Source organism: Porites lutea, chromosome 4, assembly GCF_958299795.1.
Source record: "Porites lutea chromosome 4, jaPorLute2.1, whole genome shotgun sequence".
Taxonomy (NCBI): Eukaryota; Metazoa; Cnidaria; class Anthozoa; order Scleractinia; family Poritidae; genus Porites; species Porites lutea.
In genome coordinates, this window is record NC_133204.1 from 37599858 (window position 1) to 37615999 (window position 16142).

Genomic DNA, 16142 nt, shown 5'->3' on the forward strand with positions numbered 1-16142 from the left:
AGTAAATTCTCGTGCTATTTTGTTTAATTACAGGAACGTTCCCTCACTAGACCTTTTGGAAAGAAGTCTAAAAGATGTGGTTCGAAGTAAAGGTCTAATATAAATTAATAGGTTTCATTTTTCTTCAAAAGTTAGCCATCATCGCTTTTCTCAGTACACAGTGCCTTAATTATAGTCCCCCCCCCGGGAACAGAACTTCCGTGCAGAAGGAGCTTAATCGAGCGAGTTTATCAATTCAAAATGTCTTCAATAGGCTACCGAGGCTTACTCTATAGAGTTAGCCAAGAGCTTACCGATTTAAAGAAGATAAATCAGATTCTCAACGCTTCTAGCAGTGAAGGATTAATCTCTGAAAACAGTGAATCATTCAACATCCAGGCGAATCCAGGGGACAACACTGCCGTAACCGTAATGAAGCTCTTTTCAGATTTGGAAGAAAGTGACAATCTTGGACTTGATAACCTCGAGATACTGAGAGATCTTTTAAAGGGAGTAAAAGAATGGTTTCTTGTCGACGAAATTGATAAATTCGTGAGACAAAGAAAAGATTTCAACACTATTTTAGAAACGATTATTCCTAAACTCGACGAGCTCGATAACTTGGATCAACTGTTGTCACTGTGCGAGGATCACGTCGCAGACGATGCTAAGGACGACATTAAAGACGTTCGTTCATTGGTTAAAGAACTACAGAAAAAGAACCGCCTGGGAGTCGCGCGACTTACGGTTCTGAGGAAGATCTTAAACGAGACAGGACAGCAGGAACTGTTAGATTTGTTAACAGAGTTTGAAAAGAAGTGGGAAGAGGAAGAGAAAGCAGAGAGAAGGAAAGGTACGATTCTCCCCGGCCAGTATACAAATACTTTTACATGTTATATTGTTCTTCAAGCTATCATCAGTTTAGTAACACGCACATTGAATGTGTTGCATAGTTAATACAACTCATCCTTCTTATAGACCCTATAATTTATTCATTAATCAGCCAGGATTCTGGACCGTGGTTGGTAACGTTACCTTGCATATAGGGGCACGTTACATATAGGGGCGACTCGCATATAGGGGCGAGTTGACAGTTATAGTCACGCACTCAACTGAGTAGAGTATATTGAAACCGATGTTATGATATTCACGTAAAAGGAGCGTCTGTGGCGAAGGAGACTCACCATCGTTACTTTTTTAAAAAAAATCTCTTCGCCATTTATAGAAAGTTCCATACATTAATTAATGAACATAGAAAACGGCAGGTTAGAAACTTCATTTTTCCAGCTCCGTACATCGGCAGTTCTTATTCGCGCGTAGGGCAAATTTACCAAACAACCTTGCACATACGGGTGCCTTACATATAGGGGCGAATTTACAGAAGTACGAAGAAATATCCCGCCTGTTGGAAAGTGGATGCACTGAAATGCAAACGAAGAGTATAAAACCATTTAAAATATCTATTTTATCGGTAATCTAAAGGCCTTCGTGTGTTGATACAAAAGGTTACCAAACATCCCTGCATATAGGGGCGCCTTACATATAGGGGCGATTTACAGAAGTACGAGGAAATATCTCGCCCGTTTTAAAGGGAATGCACTGAAATACACACAAAGAGTATAAAACCATTTAAAATATCTATTTTATCGGTAATCTAAAGGCCTTCTTGTGTTGATACAAAAGATTACCAAACATCATTGCATATAGGGGCGCCTTACATATAGGGGCGAATTTACAGAAGAACGAGGAAATATCCCGCCCGTTTGAAAGTGGATGCACTGGAATACACACAAAGAGTATAAAACCATTGAAAATATATTTTTTATTCGTAATGTAAAGGCCTTCTTGTGTTGATACAAAAGGTTACCAAACATCCCTGTATATAGGGGCGCCTTACATATAGGGGCGAATTTACAGAAGTACGAGGACATATCCCGCCCACTTGAAAGTGGATGCACTGAAATACACACAAAGAGTATAAAACTATTTAAAATATCTATTTTATCAGTAATGTAAAGGCCTTCTTGTGTTGATACAAAGGATTACCAAACATCCTTGCATATAGGGGCGCCTTACATATAGGGGCGAATTTACAGAAGAACGAGGAAATTTCCCGCCCGTTTGAAAGTGGATGCACTGAAATACACACAAAGAGTAGGAAAACCTTGCAAATACATATTTTATCAATTACCTGTGCCTAGTAAGTACTTTTTAGATTGTGACTATATAGCAATGCGAACAGCTTTGGCTGTTTGTTTAATGATATGGCCCCTTGAAGATGGGAATCGGAATTGGGTTCACTATAGTTAAATTAAAATGGGAGAACGCGAAACCTTTCATGTCAGTGCGGCCATGCAATGTTCTATTTATTACCATATTTATTTGATTAAACGCCGCCCTCGATCAAGGGCCGCATATGCGGGCAAAATTAAGAATAAACGCCCCCTCCCTAGAACAAACGCCACACCATCGAGACATTTACGATTCTATCTCAGCAAAATGAGAGACACATGGGAACCTTTAAAGTACATAATATTAACAAACAATTTACAATAACTGTTGCCAGTGATTTAAAAAAGTGATTTCCCGATAAACGCCGCCCTTGAATAAGCGCCGCATTGGAAAAGGTAAAAATTCTAATAACTGCGTTTAATCGAATAAATACGGTATATAAAAAGCCAATGATATACTCAATCACTTCAAGAGCTGTTTAGTATGTTACTATGGCGACGTTTTCTCTTTGGAAGATATCATGTATTCGTGGAAAAAGTTAATTGGTTTCTCATTGTTGTTTAATTACGTAATATTGTTCACTTAATCTGGATAGTAGAATTTGATTGTTTTTAGATACGGATGTCGGAAAGCCACAGAGAAGTCAGAGATATTGTGAAAACCGTCGTTTGTAGTAAAGTGCGCTTCATCAGTTCATGTTCTATCTACAGGCTGGCGGTCCTTCCCTTTACTGACGAGACAATCGATGACATTAGTCTCGCTACCCGCTTAATCGTTCCCCTGCTCTTCCTTCCTCTTTTTCCTTCGCCTACTCCTCCTCTTATTCGTCTTCCATGTCTTCTCCTTTTTTTTTTGACTGTCTTTGCTTTCTCATTTTTTCTGTACTTGGTTGGTGTCTTTGTTCTTTTTCGTCTTCTCGTCTTTGTGCTTCCTTCAATTACAAGTGTCGCAGGAGGGATCTGCCAACCTTTTCATTGTTCTGGATGAAAAGTTGTTTCAGTCGCTGAATCCAAAACGTGAGCCATTTCATGAATCACACTAGACAGAAGTCGTTCATCATACTCGAAAGCACCAGGAAATATTACTATGAAGCAATCTAAAACATCTCCTATACCACTGGACAAAGCCACACCCAGAAAAGCAGTACATCTTTCAATTTCCTCTACCTCAAGGCAATCATCTTTATTCATGCGTTCAATGTGCGAAACGGCCTTTTTAAAACTCAACAGTTTTTTTTCTCCTCTTCCTTCTTGAGCACAGAATAAGCTTTCTAAGACAAAATCAATAACACTAACCACTCACGAAAATTATACACTCATAATATCGTCAAATTACCGTACAATTCCGAAAATAAGCCCAGAAGCTTATATATTTTTTTATATAATATATATCTATATCTATATATATATATATACATATACAGTCGACTCCCGATCACTGGAACCCTCGCTAACTCGAATCTCGCGCTAACTCGAACCAAAATCGATTTCCCCTGGATTTCCGTCATACATTCACTGTAAATGTACCCTCGGTAACTCGAATCCTCGATAACTCGAACTCCCGCTAACTCGAACCAATTTTCGTTTCCCCTCAGGTCATTTTCTATATAATTTTACCCTCGATAACTCGAACCATGTTTTGAGCCCTTAAAAAGTCGGGAAAAAAGCCGGCTACGGGCTGCCGAAACATTAAATTTTGGATTTCCTATTGACGTGTTGTAGGAGTATAGTTTACTAGTGGAGGCTGATGTTGATTGTCACAGGCTAACATGAAGCACCTTTTCTTCTCAAAACAGTAGAGGGCATGCTCTATTTAGGCTATGTTTTGTTACGTTACGTTCTGTTTTATAATCTAGAAGTATCTTTTAATTTCACTTGACATTTTTACAATTAAATGTGATTAATTAAATTAATTAATTTTACAATTAAATGTGATTAAAATGTTCACTGTGCAGTAAAAACTGTTTTTTACCAAACTCTCGGCTATTTTCTTCGAACTCTCGATAACTCGAACTCCCAATAACTCGAACCTTTCTCGATTTCCCTTGAAGGTTTGAGTTATCGGGAGTCGACTGTATATATATATATATATATATTTTTTTTTTTTTGAGGGGCTTATTTTGGGCGGGGGGGGCTTATGTTTACCATTTTTGCTTTGTTTTCCTTTGTATTCGACGGCAAATTCCAAGTACAAGCCGCCCGGGGGGCTTATATTCCGAGGGGCGATTGAACGGAGGGTTTTTTGCTTTACGATTCTGGGGGGCTTATAAATGGAGGGGCTTATTTTCGGAATTTTACGGTACTCCATAAAACTCTCGCTTTCTCCACATAAATAGTCACACGCAACTTTTCTTGACTCACACTGTCGATTTATTTAAGATCCCGGATGCAAACCAGCGGTTGGAAAGGAGACATAGAGACCCCCCTCCAAAACAATATTGAACTAAGTCCTTGGCCTTGTCAGAAATCAGGACCATTTTCCATCTGGACGAATAGATTTCACCCCTATAACCTTAACTTTGTGAGGCCAAAGACTTGTTACTGTCAAAAACAAAGCTCGCAGTATGCAATCTTTCCCTGTCAAGCCCGGGATCAGTCTTTCACCCGTGTGACCCGAAATTAAAATATGGGAAAATATAGCAATTTGCTCAATTTATAGGACTTTTATAGGAGAGGTCTGACAAAATACGATTTCATAGGATGAAATAGAAATATAGATCTCGCTTGACACCCTGCACGTACAACAATATATAATTTACGTGGTCGTATAGGACAGGATCGAGTGGTAAGCACACACACACTTCAAAGGTCAAGTGGCCAATTCGAAATTACATCATAGATAAGAAGGGGACGCGAAAAATCTTAGCAGCTCTAGCAAAAAGAACGCCGGGAGCGTTTATATATTCGCGTGCTGACGCCGAAATATCGCATTACAGAACCAAGAAAAGGAAAGTTACACAGTGTATTTAGAAAAGTAAATAGGTTGGGGGTTAAAAGGGGTTATTCCTGAAATTGATAGGATATCGTTGGTTTCGGTGGCAAGCACGAGTAAAGAAAGGGGAATTCCTGACTGCAAACGTCTCTATATACATATAGAATATATTAATACATAGATTTTTTTTTTTCCCGAACGCAAGATCGCTGGTTGTAGGTATGGGTTCTTAGAGCCCCGCCTTCAAACAAGGGAAAACGCTATTCGCACAGTTCAGTTCCAACAGTAGAAATAATATAACATTTACTCCCACGCAGTAAATTAGATCCCACTGCTCTCTAGGCTAACTTTGTAAGGCGTTTGACCTCTCATCATTTAATCTGCTGTTCTATTCGGTCAGGTAATTACTAAGCAAGTAGAAAGGTAGGCGTGATATCCGTGCATAAGAACTACTTACGGAAAACCACTACAAAATAGAACAACAACAAAAACTTACTTACCTATCGGTCCTGCTTCAGTAAGAGTTACTCTCTCTTGGTTTGATTCGACAACTGTAAGAACTACATCTCAAGTGTGCACTTCTCCAAGTAACTAAGTAAAAAGGGACGCTAGCCGCGCTTTTATATTCGCGTGGTGACGCCAAAATATCGTATTACAGAACTCACCGAAATATAGTTAAACATTGTAACTAAGATGGAAAAACAGTCGCAAAGCAAAAGGATAGTGCTATGATATATATGATATCTTGACCTTTACTTAAATAATAAAGAAACTAATTGGGAAATTATGTTGCCGTTGACCATACTCTCGACCGTCAAAAAGACGGATAGATAAAATTAGAACAAGTGTAAATGGATTGAAAAAAAAATTATGACATGTATATGTATGCGTCTTTTTTGTGCATTCTCACTATTCGCTACTATTTTTATCATTTTGCATTATTGCGATACTGGTGGACGTGAGTTCGATCTACAAGAAAAACTGAAATGAAATTCCCACGCTCGTTTTAAAGGCTAAAATGTTTTCAAGGTCAATTCTTCACTGAAGCCTTTACTCTTAGTGCTTTGACACATCATTTTCCTGTAGAGTTCAGTATGAAAAAGGTAGCAAAGACATTTAATCAGAAAGAACTGAACATAATCATTTTTTTTTTTTTGGTGATTTCAACAGGAATGTCTAAACCTCGCAAAAAATCAAAGGCCCAGCCTTATAAATTTTCAATACGTCCATCCTTGGCGTCCGTTGCAAAAAACAACAGAAATCAGTTTCAATGCGCCTAAATATAGTCATAAATAAAAGAACTGGAAAATTATTTTTGGAATTCAATTGATGTGAAGACAAGTTTTACCCTTTTTTAAAAGATCGCAATTAACGTGACATAACTCCTTTCATTCACGCACTTGTGACTGATATCTCGCCCCTATATGCGAGTCGCCCCTATATGTAACGTGCCCCTATATGCAAGGTAACGTTACCAACCTTAGTGGGATTCTGACTCAGACGGGTTTGCATGTATAATAAAAGCGGACTATGCGTAAACTGTGCTTATTTATGCCTAGTTTAATACGAGTCCCATGGCTTAAGAGCCATTATCTGAGAAAATCGAGAATCGCAAGACACTCGTCAAAAAATCGATTTTTTTTTTATTTTGCCAAAACATCCCTTTTAGTGACCTTATTTAAGGAAAAATAGTTTTGGGTTCAAACGATTCATTTTAAAGGAGAAATTAGGAAAAGTTTGAAAAATCGATTTTATGCTCGTTTTTCGCACAAAACACGGCAGGATGCAATGGCAACTTCGAGAGAAGGGTGAACGCGTAAGAAACATTCCCTGACACTGAAACTTCACCGAATTATTATTTTGTTCTTACTCTTGAAAACCTTAGAAGAAAAATTGAAAAACAATGTCTTATATTTTTATAATCGACAAGTGTAAAGAGGTCATATTTGTGACGTTAGACGTGCTAGAAAATGAAGGCCAACTTTGACTATTAAAAAAGGCCTCTGGTATATGCCGCTTGATCATAAAATCAATATAAAATGGAACCTTGGCTTTTGTACTAACTTACTGGAAAGTTTTAGCTCTGGAAATCAAATATCATCCTGACACCAAAGCAAGCGGTGAGAGCAATTGAATTGGGAAATTTATGCAAATTAGACGGCTTGCGGACGGTTGTCAAACTAAAAGAAAGGTTTTACATGAAAGGATTACTCACCATTGCTTGTAACACGTTTTCACGGCAAGGAAAGTTATTTCCAACTTCTTTTGCGTCGTTTTGAGTCACAAAATATATAATTTTTAGCCAAAAGACAAACGTACGTTTGCTCAGCAACTGCGTCCGAATCCGGCCGTGAATCGAAATAAAGTCACAACACGTCGAAGCAAGAGTTACAAGAGTTTTTACTTCAGTCAGGAGGCAAAAGGAATAAAAATTCATCGCAAACTAATGACTTCGATTTTGAAAACCTTTCATCACTTCAATCGTTCGTCGGCTGATAATAAACATCGCATAAGATCGTATGACCTTTGGTGTGACCGGAAATTGGTCACACGCTTTAGTCACGTCATCATGCTGTCACGAAATTTTCGTAGCTGTTGTCAGCAATTTTAATACAGTTTTCACATTTTTTGACAAGAAATCCTCTCATCGCAGTAGAAACAGCCATGCATATTTATTTTTCTTTTATTTACCTACTAGACTTTGAAACAGCTTTTTTGTCTTCGAAGTACTAAACAGGAGGGGTACCTCGGATTCCAAGTGTCGTGAGTGATCCGTGGAAGCGAAAATTAAGACCAAAAGAGAACGAATATTTTGAATACTTAAGTAAAGCCACAGCTAAAAAAAAAAATTTGTTCAAAATATTTTCAAACTAAGAAAAAAACATACTTCGATCATCCCCGTGACTTGGAATCTGGCCAGAGTACCCCCTCCCCCTCCCCTCCTCCCCTATGCCGGGTCAAAATACTAAGTTCCCCCGGCCCAATGTCCCATAGTCAAGGGAGTATACTCTCTTGCTGTAGTAAAGAACTTGCAGAATAATACCAATTCTCCGTGGCCAACGGATTCAACGCTACAGTTTACTTTTGGTTTTGCTTGTTGATTTTTTCGCTATTTGCTCACGATCAGGAGCCTATAACCCCAACCACGACCAAATTATGAAACCTGTTATTACCAGAAAAAAAAAAACACAAAGAAACAGTCAGTCAGATAGACAGTACATAATTAAAAAGACCTCGACTAAGATTAAAAAAAATCAATACATGACACTGTCGAATGCGAAAACCCAGAAACCATTTTGTGGAAAAAAGGTTCGCATACAGCTATCAGCTGCTTTTGTCCACAACTCGCCGGTAGAGGTGCAAGGAAACTAGTGATTGTGAAATGGCTTCAAACTATGATCCTATACTGTTGGAATATTACTTATCACAGAAAGCTACACCTAATTTCTTCTAGCAGACCCAATCCTCTTGGTTCGTGTGGACAAAGTAGCTCCTCCCGGCTATTTGCACCATGCTACCATAGTCTCCCTAGATTCCCAAGCCTCGCAAGCAGACCTTCCTGTCCCACGAACGTTGGGTAGGATTGTAGGACGAGCCAAAAGAAAGTGAAGGCTATAGGCTCTCGCGATGATGCAAGGAAGGTCGAGTATTATATATTCCCCTATCCTGGTCGCCCAGGGTAAGTCTGCGGAGGAGAGTGACTGAGGGGCTGTATGTTCGAAAAGTTGACTAACGCCCCCCGGGACTAACGCTTTCACCCTGCTTCTTCTTATTCGCTTGATAGTGATTTCCTGTTGTTAAACGTTTGAACAACAGGGCCCTAAGTATTGTGTTTCGTCTTGCACTAAAAACCCATAAACCTTATAAATTTCACTATGGGACTTCAACACCTCCCTTGAATGATCCATTTCGCTAAACGGGACCTCAAAACAACGATTCTGTGTATCCTAAGGGAGTGTATACTATACTTTCCTGGCTCTCGTCACTCACAGTGAGGTGATGGTGGCTTACACAGTCCAACCTCCATGTGCGACTGCCAATCCAAAAGACCAAATTTTCCCAGTCAAAGCCTTACAGTTGGAACTTCCAGTAAACGACCACCTTCTGTAAGTGACTGCGACCACTTTTTGGGCGTCACGGTTAATTGTTTTCCATAAGCGACCAGTTGACGCATTCTCTGCTCTCTATTTTTGCTGTGTGCACTATGTTCCTTAGAAAATATGAAGACCTTTAGCGACATCGTGGAACTACACGTATCCTAACTTAGTAGATGTAGCCAACAAAGTGAAGATTATGTTGTGATTCTAGACTATTCTATATCTCACTCACCTGAATCCCTCTTTAAATTGAGCATGATTTAAAAGCTGTATTTGTCAAAAGAGGTAAAAGATAATATTTTGCCAGGAATTTGTTACACCGCCATTTAATAGAATGTGCCTGGACCTCTTCTCGGAATAGACCCCATGTGGTCCGATTCTTCTAAACGACCACCTCCCGTTAGGGACCACTAAGTCTTTGCATTTTTGGTGGTCGCTTACTGGAGGTACGACTGTATTACTTTGACCTATCAGAGGCTTACCGATAATAAAGGGGATCTGGAAGGGGGCATGGATGCGACAATCACATGCAGGTCGCTTACTTAAAATAGTAGACATCTAACTGACAATCAAAGTTTGTGCTTATTATTGGGGTTATCTGGTGTTTACTCACCTCCCAAGCTACCCTGGGCGAGCCAACTTTTCCTCCATTTCCTTACAAAACTTGGTAAACCATTTACATGAGAAACAAAAGGTTGGTTCGGATAGACGCCTTACTACCAGTAGTGGGCGGAGTTGAGGGCTTCCGGAAGTCAGCCCTCCACTGAGCCGGTAGTGGTGGCCTCACCCTTCCAGCCCGGCTAATATTTCTCCACTTTGGCTCGCCCAGCTACAATCGGCGACAAAATGAGTTGAGACACTTCGCCCAAAAGTAGGCTTTTTTACGTTTTATGAACTTCAAAAGGAGGAAATATAGCGTTCCTCCCCCATCCCCTCCGTACAATGTTGTGCCCTTGTTCTAGCTACCTATAGAAAACAACAAACACCCCAACTTTGAATGGAGGGGACAGGGGAGGGTGCGGATTCGTTTGTTCTCCGAAGTCACCCTATTTGTCTCAACAATTTTGTCGCCGATTGTAGTTGGGACAACACGGTCAAGGCTAGACAAAGACAGCATGCGCAAGCACTGTTGACTCGGACAAAGTGGTCAGTTTTTTCCTCATATAAACGCTCGCAAAAGTTGGCTCGGCTGGGAGGTTGACCTTCTCTCCGGCACAGCTTTTCTCCATCCATGGGTTCCAAACAGTCTTTTAGCAGTCACGTTTGAAATTTATAGGAAAATAATGTAGCACTTCAAAAAATAATAATAATAAAAATACACTTTTTTCACAGCCTGTCAATGCCTAGAAGGTGTCTATAAAAGAAATCAACTGCAGAACAGGAGTCAATTTCAGTTTTTTGCGCTTTTCACGCTAGCACTGCGAAGCGGACTGGGGGCGCGAGATACGCGCGATGCATGGGGAACAAGTTCTGCAGGCTATAAAAGAAATTAAAAAATAAATAAATAAATAAAGCAGGCCTGATTTTATTTCGATGAGTCTATTTTTTGTCGAAAGCAAACGTGAAAAATCGTATTAAAATTCGTGACAGTATGCTAACGTGACTTGAGGGTGTGACCGATTTCCGGTCACACGCCAAAGGTCATACGATCTTGTGTGATGTTTATTATCAGCCGGCGAACGATTGAAGTGATGAAAGGTTTTCAAAATCGAAGTCATTAGTTTGCGATGAATTTTCAATCTTTTGGCCTCCTGACTGAAGTAAAAACTCTTGCAACTCTTGCTTCTAAAGGACCGCAGTGACGTGTTGTGACTTCATTTCGATTCACGGCCGGATTCTGGCGCAGTCGCTGAGCAAACGTGCGTTTGTCTTTTGGACCTTTTGGCTTAAAATTATGGATTTTGTGACTCAAACCGACGCAACAGAAGTTGGAAATAACTTTCCTTGCCGTAAAAACGTATTACAAGCAATGGTGAGTAATCCTTTCATGTAAAACCTTTCTTTTAGTTTGACAACCGTCCGCAAGCCGTCTAATTTGCATAAATTTCCCAATTCAATTGCTCTCACCGCTTGCTTTGGTGTCAGGATGATATTTGATTTCCAGAGCTAAAACTTTCCAGTAAGTTAGTACAAAAGCCAAGGTTCCATTTTATATTGATTTTATGATCAAGCGGCATATACCAGAGGCCTTTTTTAATAGTCAAAGTTGGCCTTCGTTTTCTAGCATGTCTAACGTCACAAATATGACCTCTTTAGACTTGTCGATTATAAAAATATAAGACATTGTTTTTCAATTTTTCTTCTAAGGTTTTCAAGAGTAAGAACAAAATAATAATTCGGTGAAGTTTCAGTGTCAGGGAATGTTTCTTACGCGTTCACCCTTCTCTCGAAGTTGCCATTGCATCCTGCCGTGTTTTGTTCGAAAAACAGGAATAAAATCGATTTTTTAAACTTTTTTTAATTTCTCCTTTAAAATGAATCGTTTGAACCCAAAACTATTTTTCCTTAAATAAGGTCACTAAAAGGGATGTTTTGGCAAAATAATAAAAAATTCGATTTTTTGACGAGTGTCTTGCGATTCTCGATTTTCTCAGAAAATGGCTCTTAAAATGCACAAATGAATGACAGCTTTAGTTAACATAAAATACTGGTGTAAAATTTAGTTATATTCAGTTTTTTTCGGAAACAAATGTTACAGTGTTTAAAATATTGTGCGACGGAGAAAGGAACCAGACCGTATCATGGATGCGTGACCAGACGCTAACCTGTATGCAAATCAAACACCGACTTCACGCTAAACGCCTGCGGGGGAGGCTAACTTCACGCAAGCGTTCAAAAAATCATTGGACGCTTTATAGGATACATAAATGTTGTATAACAGTTTTATAATTTTCGTTCATTTACTTTCCCAAAATGTCGCTTTTCATTGGAGTTTAGCGAAAACTCAAATGCAGTGAAAATACAGTGTTTAGCGACCAGTGTAACTGGTGTAACCACTATCCAAAGAGGCAAATACTAGGGTGCATATCTACCCTTTAAACGCGGCGGCAACTCTTCTGAATTTGGAACCTTCGGATTACACTGCAAGTTTAATGTTTAAATCGTACTCACCATCCGACGGTTTAGTTTCTTGTCCGTGACCTCATGGTGTTTACTTAGTAATTTATGCATGATGATACCCGATGGCTGGAGACTGAGCCCATCTTTTCCCCCGGTCTTTTCCCCGCTGTTATAACTCGGGGGTACAAAAAGACTGAAATTTTAGGACGAGGTGCTCCTACTCTATTTCGTCAGAATCGGCTCCTGATTTCGTAAACTACTCAAGCATGATTTTTATTCAAAGTTCAAGTATACTATATACACAAGAGAGAATACACAGGTCGAGTGACGGAAAACACTCAATTTATGGCCGTTTTTTCCTCGGATTCGTATTCTTCTATCTGTCAAAGGGAGGTGAAAGAGCAACAGGCCTCGCTCAATAGTGCTGTTCATACTAGGAGAAAAAAGGGTTTCTGGAACCCCTCCCCTTAATACTATACTCCCAGATCAGCAGTGTCCGCATCATGGAATTTGGGATGGGGATTGTTTGTAGTTTGATGGCTTTCGGATCAGAAAACCTGTCTGTGATATGTATGTAATGAGAGATACGACAGTATTTAGTTGGATAATCTGATAAGCTGGCTCACATCTTGTTTTAATTTTCTTTGGACTTTGGATGTATATACTTCAATTTTCTTTAAGGAAACATACATTAACTAAATAAAATAGTTCAGTTCATTCCTGATCTTTTGGTTCCTTATTTGTAGATCGGAGAAGTGATGTTGTAAACGCGATGATAGTAGGTAAGTGTTCCGAACTAGCCTGGGAGCAGAGCAATTTGGCGCGTATACTACTGGCCCCTGAATGGGATGCGAGACTAGCAGTATGTCATCTGCACCATGAAATTTATACACTTGAACCTGTCTGTTCATGGATAGCACTAGCCAAAGGAAAAAACACTATCCAGTATTAGAAATCGTGCTTTGGGTACAATAAATTGTTATTGTAAATTAATTGAGTTATCCAGTGGATAGAGATTTATCGGTGGATCCAGCTTTTTTGACAAACCTAGCCCTCAGGTCTCATTTGGTCAAAGTGTGGATGTGCTATTCTCTGGATAAATCTCTATCCATAGAGTGGATAACGCAATTAATTTTTTGAGACACTTATACACCGGATAGTGATTTATTTATTGGATATTACATTCCAACCTTCGAACAACTGGGGTCTGACTGTTGAAGACAGACGTAACGGAGCATAGTGGGATCATAGTTTTTGCTTCTGCCTCTGTAAGCTGGATATTTTCCCGCCCATCACAACAAGATCCCTAAGAGTGACTCCTTAACACTTTCGTTGCATACTTCGTTTATACTGCAAGCACTTTTCTTCTGAAGAGAATCTGTAAGTAGACGTAATTTTGATAATTTATCGTCTTGCAACTAAAAGAATCAGCGATATTGAGACCCTGCTCAGAACTCTTCTCGCTCATCGCATGGGTGACCTTTGTCTTTAGATGAACTACCCTGCGTGGCAGGCGCTTGGAAGGTTTGTATGCGAGAGAGAACGGGGCGCGCCACGGAGACACGCCTAGATTAGCATGCATTTTATTGCTTCTTTGTTGAGCTTAGTTGCTTCTTTTTGTTTTAAAATTTCAGCTCCTACTACGGCCGTCTGCTCGACAGTTAAACAGACTTGGGAACAATTAATTGGAGGTAACTAATATTATCAAATTGAGTATCTGTGTGCATGGCCAAGCCAAGTAGCGTAATTTATTTATTTATTAATTTATTTTTTGTCATAGATCATAGAACTACAGTTATTCTGTAGCAAAGCGCAATAAAGTGCAAATTTCCCAATTATCTTTTTTTTATACATATAAATCTATTGATTCCAACAGCTATGAAGATACTCTGTAAATTTTCTTCGGTAAGTGGAATATCTGTGGCGGTTGGGACGGGAATTATTCTCCAACAAGGCGCCCGAGCTACACTCAGAGAATTCGTTGATGCTTTCAAAGAGGCCGTGCTTCCAGCAGCGACCAATCTACGTGCTTTGAGTGAAAGTTCGCTGTGCTTAACAGTTCAAGCAGAGAATAAGCAAGCTCTTAAGGCGTTATGGGAGCGATATCAAGATGGCACATTGCAGAGAAATCTGCAAGAGTTTCTAGTGACGGATGACATCAGACAGCTGGCCGGTGGAGAGGAAGTAATACTGAGTGCGTACATTGATGAGCAAGATTACAATAACGCTTGGTTGAGTATTTTGATTGCTGAACAACAAGGTGAATAAATTATGATACGCAATGTTACTTGTATACAGCTATTTCGAGAAAGGTTGTCGGATAAAGTGCACGCGACAACCCCGAAAGGTATTGTGGGAGTGCACTGTTTTTCAAAGAAATTTGAAAGAATGGCAGGAGAGGCCATGGACGTATGTCTGCGAGTGCTAAAGGAAAGCAACAAAGTAGGTTCGACAGCTACAGTGTCAGGAACAGTGTATTAAACATATCCCATATTACCTTTCGGGATTGTCGCGTGCACATTTTTTCCGACAACCTTTCTCGAAATAGCTGTAGAAACAACGACTAAAGTGCATCTCTTGTAACCTTTGGGCGGAGACGGAGCTTGAAGTAGGGGCGGGAGCTGGATCACGCTAGAATGTTGGGCCCATTTACAATGATCAATATTCACTATGAACCACTCGTTTGTTTTTCGGAAAACTTAACTGATATAATTTACTGGTAATGGGTTGTTATGGTTTCGAATTATAACGTCAGTTTTGAAAGGAGGCAAAAACATATTTAATTGTAACACATTTTAAAATTTAAGAGTGAAAAGCTACACACTTTCATTATCATTAAGCTTCATTTACGCAACAATTTGTTCCCAGTCATACAAGAGGAAAATCAAGAAATTTCACCAAAGAGAGCCAGACGAAACTCCGATTCCTCTCTGCACGCAACAAGATCAAACGAAAAGTTAGTTGTTATAACACAAAGAGAACAGATCAAGCTTTATCAAGAAAGAATAAAAGCATTGGAAGAAGAAATCGAGAAAATGAGAGCACAGGGTAAGTGAAGTAAAACAATAGAATATAAATAAATTAAACTTACTACACCCAGGAGAATTTGCCATTGACTGTTCAAGACAATCGTCATGTCCATAAACAAGGTATTGGAGTAAAATGCACTCAGCTGCTAAAATGACCACACTGATATAGCTATTTTAGGTACGGAAGAGTATAAAATGCCGAAGTATGCAAATCTGAGCTGATAACAACCTTTAAATCTTTGAATATAGGAATGTGGTTTTTAGGCTTCGTTTGCTTCAACATATAAGCTTTTGCTCTCCGTCTAAAACATGCGACAAAGTCGAGGCATAAACAAAACTTGGAGCGGACCTGATGGGATCAGCCCCCTATATTCCAATAGATGACCTGACGGTTAGAAATAGTTTTTAAGGGGTTGATCTGATCCGGTCCGATGAAGGTTTCGTCAACGATCACAAAATCGATCCATTCGCCAGAAAGTGTTGCGTGTCAATCTGAAAACTACATATGACATGCATGTTCCCCTTTCAACGCCCTGAATTAATCATGTATCTTCCTCTTTAATATATCATACATCTTTTGGGACGTGGTAATCGAAAAAAAAAAAAAAGATAGCGTAAAATTGACTCTGGCGCCGAAAATGGGAGCTTGTATTGAGGATCGGAGAGAATCGGGTAAGGAAGCTAAAGCTCTGCTGTGCGCTACAAGGAGCCCAGTGAAAAGGCATCGGCATACACTAAACGGGCATTACTTATTCGGCTTATTCGGTGTACTTTTCCTAAGTATTTGTTGTCACTTTTTGGCAATGATTCTTCA

The 16142-nt window shown here is 39.5% G+C and overlaps 1 protein-coding gene across 1 annotated transcript; it reads left to right on the top strand.

Annotated features, from left to right (window-relative positions):
* Positions 1-14105, top strand: LOC140934627 (uncharacterized). Its single transcript, XM_073384222.1, has 4 exons — positions 1-832; positions 13046-13081; positions 13934-13990; positions 14080-14105. Exons 1-4 carry the CDS (start codon positions 241-243, stop codon positions 14103-14105), a joined length of 711 nt encoding a protein of 236 aa, XP_073240323.1. The 5' UTR covers positions 1-240.
* The last annotated feature ends 2037 nt before the right edge of the window (positions 14106-16142 follow it).

Coding starts and splice junctions, on each gene's coding strand:
- LOC140934627 (XM_073384222.1), top strand. CDS start 241: ATGTCTTCAATAGGCTACCGAGGCTTACTCTATAGAGTTAGCCAAGAG. Junction 13,082..13,933: donor TGTAAACGCGATGATAGTAG/GTAAGTGTTCCG, acceptor TTAAAATTTCAG/CTCCTACTACGGCCGTCTGC. Junction 13,991..14,079: donor TTGGGAACAATTAATTGGAG/GTAACTAATATT, acceptor TTTTTGTCATAG/ATCATAGAACTACAGTTATT.